The sequence below is a fragment of the Vanessa cardui genome, chromosome W (assembly GCF_905220365.1).
Source record: "Vanessa cardui chromosome W, ilVanCard2.1, whole genome shotgun sequence".
Classification (NCBI taxonomy): Eukaryota; Metazoa; Arthropoda; class Insecta; order Lepidoptera; family Nymphalidae; genus Vanessa; species Vanessa cardui.
In genome coordinates, this window is record NC_061153.1 from 665,908 (window position 1) to 672,715 (window position 6,808).

The 6,808-nt window shown below is 46.0% G+C and overlaps 1 protein-coding gene across 1 annotated transcript; it reads left to right on the forward strand.

Annotated features, from left to right (window-relative positions):
- The first annotated feature begins 3,550 nt into the window (after positions 1–3,550).
- Positions 3,551–6,193, forward strand: LOC124542785. Its single transcript, XM_047120675.1, has 3 exons — positions 3,551–3,897; positions 4,049–4,868; positions 5,918–6,193. The coding sequence occupies exons 1-3, from the start codon at positions 3,551–3,553 to the stop codon at positions 6,191–6,193; spliced, it is 1,443 nt and encodes a 480-aa protein (XP_046976631.1).
- The last annotated feature ends 615 nt before the right edge of the window (positions 6,194–6,808 follow it).

Sequence of the window (6,808 nt, forward strand, 5' to 3'; positions counted from 1 at the left end):
TCGAGTCTTCGTAAAACTGTTCGGAGATGTTCTCGATGTTCGGTTTAATTGTTTGAAGCGATGAGTACGTCGTCGATGAATGGAAACACGTAGTCTAATCCTCGAAGTACTTGATGTATAAAGCGTTGGAATGTCTGTCCGGCGTTTTTTAATCCGGGACACATTCGGGGAAATTCGAATAAACCCATTGGTGTTATAATAGCGGTTTTCTCGATGTCTTCTTCCCTTACGCTTAGTTGTTGGTACGCTCGGTTGAGATCGATCGTTGAAAATATTGTTTTCCCGCAGAGGTGATACGTAAAGTCCTTGACTCGCGGTACCGGATAGCGATCGGGTTTTGTAATCGCGTTGAGTCTTCGGTAATCGCCGCATACTCGTATGTCGCCGTTTTTCTTAAGAACGATGTGCAGTGGCGATGACCATGGGCTTTTACTCGGTCTGCAGAGTCCTTGTTGTATCATGTTTTCGAACTCTTTCTTGACTTTTTCATATCGATGTGGCGGGATCGGTCGAGCGCGACAATGTATAGGCGGGCCTTGCGTCTCGATGTAATGTTCGACGTTAATCTTCGGTTGTAGTTGCATCGCAGTTAGTTGCGTAGTGCCGGGAAACTCTGCTAATATTTCGTGGTAGGCGTTGCGGATATCTATACTGCGGACTGTCGGCGTGTCTGTTGATGTTATAGGAGCGTTGATCTTGAGATTTCTGACGGCGTCAATCAATCTTCGATTTTTTAAATCTACGATCAATTGATGGTGGTTTAGAAAATCGGCTCCTAGTATAGGCTTCGACACGTCAGCAACGATGAATTTCCATTTGTACGGACGTCGTAGGTTGAGATCGAGTTCGAGTGTTTTTTCGCCATACGTTGATATTGTCGTGTTGTTCGCAGCGTACAGTTTGAATGGTAACGGCGTTGTTTTCGGGCCTTGTCTTCTTGGTAGAACGGATATGTTAGCCCCAGTATCTACTAAGAAAGATAGTTTCGTCTTCTTGTCTGTTACGAATAGGCGGTATGATGTAGTAGGAACGCCGGATTCCGCCGCAGCCAACGTTCTCTCTAGTTTTCCGATGCTTCTTTTTTATAGCTGCATGGTGTTGTGCAGCGCCTCGCTTGACTACCGAAACGACGGTGGTAGTAACAGTAAGGTGACGATGACTCTTCACGTGTGCGGGATCGGGACGAGCTTCGTTGGCGGGACCGGAAACGTTGACGGTGATAGTTATATGGCGGTCTTGTATTCGGTCTTGCTTTTAACTTGGCGATTTCGAGAGATAATTTTCGGATTTCGTTTATAAGAAATTGTATGTCGGTTTGATTGGTTGACAGCATCGGCGATTGAATTATAGATGGTTGCGTGGAGACGGCGGCGACCTCTTGTGTCTGCTCCATCATCTTGTCGGCGAGGAGTGCGAGCTCTTCGAGTGTCGTTTTTGAGCTGAAGGTTTCGCTGACGGCTAGGAAAGAACGGACGTGTGCTGGTAGGAGTTTAGTCCACATCATACGCAGCGTTGAGTCCGAGACCTTGTCTCTAGCGAGATTTCGCATGCGTCTGAGTAGCTGTGTGGGTTTTTGATCGCCTAGCTCCATCTCGGCGAGGAGTTTTTGGAACTGACGGCTGTCAGATTCTTCATAGACGGAGATGAGTCGCTCCTTGATGGCCTGGTATTGCTGTTCCTTCGGGACGTTGAATAGGATGTCGGATATTTGTTCGATATCCGCCTTTTCTAATTGTACGAGGACCATCTGTGTGAGTTGAGCCTGGCTCCTCTTCAATTCCTCCGTTGCGGCTTCGAAACGGAGGTACCACAGCCGTGGGTTTCCGCGCCAGAATGGTGGTATTCGCATTGACAGCGCAATACTCGATACTTCTGGGGTGCTTGCGAAGGCTTTGCGAAGGTGGCAGAGCTTGGTTGTTGTCTTCTATGGTGTCGAACAGGGATTCACGTCGGGCAGGGATTTGTCGAGCAGGGCTTCGTTCCAGCAGAAATTTTTTGTAGGTAGCTGGGCAGAGATTCTTCTTCTTTGATAGTATTCTTGCTTCAGAGTGCTCTTGTTCGGGGTCACCACTTTAGAGGAGAGTTGAGGCTTCTTAAATAATACTCTTGATGAGCGATCGAACGAATGATTTAATGAAAAATTGCACTGGTATATATACAGAAATTACAAAATAAATTAACCAATAAAAAAACAGTATAAAAAAATAATAAGAAATAAAAGAGACGGAGGATGTCGTTCCGTCTTGCTCGCACACGCTGACGTCACGCGCCGAGCTGCGCGCGCATTATGCTGGGTCGCGTACCCGCTGCCGCGATGTTATAAATATTGCCCCCGCACGTCGCGTCAGCCATTTCGTTCGAGCGCCGCGCGGAGAGAGGACGACCGCACCGAAGATCGCCGTGTCGACTCGCCATGTGTTGTGAAGAGAAGTGTTGAAGAAAGATGAAGATGCTTGAAGAGATATGAAGATAAACGAATCTAAAAACAGTCCTTTTTAGGACTAATCTTGTTTCAATACGACGTGAAAAACAGTCCTTTTCAGGACTAATCTTGTTTCAATACGACTCGAAAAACAGTCCTTTTCAGGACTAATCTTGTTTCAATACGACGCCAAAAACAGTCCTTTTCAGGACTAATCTTGTTTCAATACGACGGCGTCTTAATAAAGTGCTGCTACACTAGATAATAGTTTAGAATACTAACAACTATTTTTCAATTATCCTATTAAGTAAAGTAAAGTAACAGCCTGTAAATTTCCCACTGCTGGGATAAGGCCTCCTCTTCCATTGAGGAGAGGGTTTGGAACATATTCCACCACGCTGTTCCAATGCGGGTTGGTGGAATGCACATGTGGCAGAATTTCGATGAAATTAGACACATGCAGGTTTCCTCACGATGTTTTCCTTCACCGCCGAGCACGAGATGAATTATAAACACAAATTAAGCACATATATATAGTGGTGCTTGCCTGGGTTTGAACCCGCAATCATCGGTTAAGATGCGCGCGTTCTAACCACTGGGCCATCTCAGCTCTCCTATTATTAACTCTTAATGTTTGTGTTGTTCTAGGTTAAGGATTAATAAGGAAATTAATACTACTATTCTTGACTTTAAAATTCAATTGAGTTTAGTGTCTCAACCGTACCGATCAATCTCATTCGTGTCTTCTCCATCCTACGTGACATTGGCGAAATAATCTGTGCCCTGCCGGCACAACTAAAAGCCATTAAACTAAGAATTGAATTGAATTGAATATTGAACTTGGCTTGTGAATGGACTTTGTTTTGCTTTGACGATTGGTTTTGTTGTTTGGTAATAGGTCTTTCATAGACCTTGAAATAAAACTAGTTATAACGGATTTAAGATTTTAATTTAATAATAATTCTTTAGCTTTCCTTGATAATAAGGATGTCAAGGAAAGCTAAAGAATTATTTGCCGAATTTAGTGCGCGAAAACTCCACGCCGATAATGGCCAGCTGCGTAAAGAGATCGATAGCCTCAAGTCTGAGTTAAAGGCTCATCGCCGCGAGTTCGCGGAGATGCGGACCATGGCAGTGGCAAATGAGACGTCCACCGGCTCTGTCCAGGATGCTCAGACGTTGGAGAAGTTTAAGACCTCCTTTATCTCATCGATCGGCGATATCTTTAAAGCCCAAATTACGAAATTGGAGGACTGGCTCCCACCTGCGAAGATGCAGCGCCCCCCGCTAGCTGCGGATAAAAGGCGGGAGCTACTGCAGCAACACACGTATTCGTCATATGCACAGGTGGCCCATCCGGCTCCGCAGCCGAAATCTGCTCCCACACCTAAGCAGGCGTCACCAGCTGCTCCAACGGCACCTATTGCTGGCCCCTCAAGTGCTCCGATAGCGCCGGCGACGATGGCACAGGAGACGTCCTGATCCACTGTGGTCAAAAAGGTGAAGAAGGGCAATAAGGCTTCCCTCCCTGCTGAAAGAATCTCGACGTTTGCGTCTAAGGCACCTCAAGTGGCTAAGCCCAAGCTGGTCGCCCCACGTACAGCTGCAGTTGTGGTAACGTTGCAGCCGGAAGCGAATTCTACGGAGCCCAAGACTACTTGTCACGTATGCTCAGATCTTGGAGCGCGCTGAGCAGTGCGTGAAGTTACGCTGTGCGGTAGGAGACGTGGACAGCACCGTGGCGGTCCTCACGAGAAGCGGAACGGGGCCTCCTCTCTCACTCGTCGACAGGGGCTCGGGCTACGTGGTGGTGGGTTGGAAAGAGTACGTAATTGTTGGCACGTATTTCTCCCCTAACCGCAGCCTGGCGGAATTTGAAAGTCATCTCGGCTTTCTGAGAGCTGCGGTGGCCAGTCGTTCGCCAAGACAAGTAGTGGTTCTCGGCGACTTTAATGCAAAATCGCGGGCCTGGGGAAATCCTGCTACGAATCCAGGAGGGAGAGCTGCCCAAGTGTGGACCCTGCTATCCAGCCTATCCCTACTCAACAGGCGGCAGGTTCACACCTGCGTGCGTCAGCAGGGCGGATCCGTTGTGGACCTTTCGTTCGCCACTCCTGTTGCAGCGCGCAGAGTGTTGAATTGGAGAGTAAAGGAAGAGGTGGGGCCTCTGTCGGATCACAGGTACATCCGATTTGAGATCTCCACCTCTGACCGTTGGGGGCAGACTGGAGAACTCCCAAGGGTGCCTACGACGCTCCCAAGGTGGTCCGTTGGCCAGTTGGATCGTGAGCTGGTCAAGGAGGCTGCCATAGTGCAGCGGTGGGGCCCCACAGGAAGAAGGGAGGGCGCTAGCATTGATGAGCTAGTGGGCCGCATGCAAATGGCTCTTAAGAAGATATGCGATGCGGCCATGCCGAGATCCCGGCTTATGGCACCGCGTCGTCAGGTTTACTGGTAGTCGATTGAAATTGCACAACTTCAATAATAAGACTCTACGAGGACTACGTACTAGATAACGCTGAACGTAAATTATTTTTATTTAAATCTATACTTTATACTAATATGACAAACCCTTAATACACTTATTATGCCGAACAGGATTTATAGATTTGGTAAGTACATTCGCTGACATATCTGTTGTTGGCAAATATTCTAAATTAATAAGATTATTGCTAACTGCATCTTTGACAAAATGATATCTAATATCAATGTGTTTACTTTTACTATTGCACTCATAAATTTCCACCAGCTTCTGTGCGCTTTTACTGTCATTATACATTGTCACAGTACAAAGATTACCAGTGAGTTCATATAACAAGGATCTCAAATACATAGCTTCCTTACATGCCTCAGCTATCGCCATATACTTAGACTCCATGGATGACAAATCCACAGTCCTATGTTTTCTACTCTCCCAGGAAATAGCAGAGCCTACCATTAAAAAACAATAGCTCGTATATGATCTACGATCTACAACATTACTTGCTCAATCGGCATCAACATATCCAACAAGACCAGCTGTTTCATTTATATATTTCAAACAAAAGTCAATCAATCCCATAAACTTCCAATTAATTGTTGATATGGAATTTCTTGATCACAGTATTCTGACTTATTAATATCTAATTTACATTCCATAGGAGTACTAGCAACTTGACTATTTAACACATTAATTTTTTTTTAATAATTGGTCTATATACTGTTCCTGATCCAAAGTAATAACATTTGAAACTTTATCAATTTTTACTCTCATACCTAAGCATTGTTGAACCTGATCCAAATTCTTATCCTATTTTGAACTTAGAACTCAATACAGAAATTAACTTATCAGTCTCAATTTGATTATTGGTGTGGCCTACTATATTATATTAGATTTATTATTATTTATTTATTATATTGTTAGTGGCTAGTGCCCTAACTTTATGTGGGAATTAGAAATAAAAATCAGCGGACTGTAAACGCTATATTATAAACTGGTAAAATGGTACCAAAAAGGACGCGTGTGTCGTCGGTCGGCTATGGTTAGCAAGTGGCTCGTTGTCGCCCGTACGCCCCGCGCGATGCGTCCGCGGCCGCGCCCGCGCCCGCGCCCCTCCATTCGACGACGGCGATGTCCGAAGTCCGAACATACTCCCCGGGTTGAAGGATTCAAGAGAGAGGAAGTGGGCAGATGTTGTTGAAGCCCCGAACGATAGTCCCCCTCTTCGTCTTCAATTCAGCCACTCGCGAAGCTCCGTCACTGCCAGGGAAGACCTTCATCACTCGTCCTAAAGGACATAGTAGAGGTGGTTGAGCCTTCTCTTTGACGAGCACGAGTGCACCCTCAGACAGCTGTCCTGTTGATGTCGACCACTTCGTTTTTTGCTGAAGCAGAGAAACATATTCTAAATAAAAACGCTTCCAAAAATGTTGTTAAATATGTTCCATCCTTTGAAATCGCTCCAGTCGAGAAATGTTGATGTCAGCCACCTGTGGATGCGGAATTGACATTAGTGGTCGTCCAATTAAGAAATGTGATGGAGTAAGGGCGGTGAAATCTAAAGGATCCGAGGATAATGGAGTCAGTGGACGGGAATTTAATGCTGCCTCTATTTGACACAAGCAAGTTACCATCTCTTCAAAAGTAAAGTGCGTAAGTTGAAGTAACCTTTTTAAATGGTACTTTTTTTTTTTTTTTGTTGACGCAGGGTAAATCTTCATAGATACCCGAACTCCTGGGGGGGAGGCCGGGTTATGTGAGATTGTACTCACTAAAACCCCCTGCGATGGCCGCCACAGCACGGAAAACGGAGAGGCTACGGGATCCTTTGCAGCACGTCCGCGGCCTCTCCCGTGCGTTGCTCCGCTCGTGGCTGGCGGAGCCCTTCTCAGGAGGGCGAAGATGGT

What these genes read in the sequence shown, in the direction of transcription:
- LOC124542785 (XM_047120675.1), top strand. Translation starts at nt 3,551, where the DNA reads ATGGCAGTGGCAAATGAGACGTCCACCGGCTCTGTCCAGGATGCTCAG. An exon ending in GCGACGATGGCACAGGAGAC is followed by an intron (nt 3,898 to 4,048) that starts GTCCTGATCCAC and finishes GTAACGTTGCAG; the next exon opens with CCGGAAGCGAATTCTACGGA. An exon ending in TTATGGCACCGCGTCGTCAG is followed by an intron (nt 4,869 to 5,917) that starts GTTTACTGGTAG and finishes GGTACCAAAAAG; the next exon opens with GACGCGTGTGTCGTCGGTCG.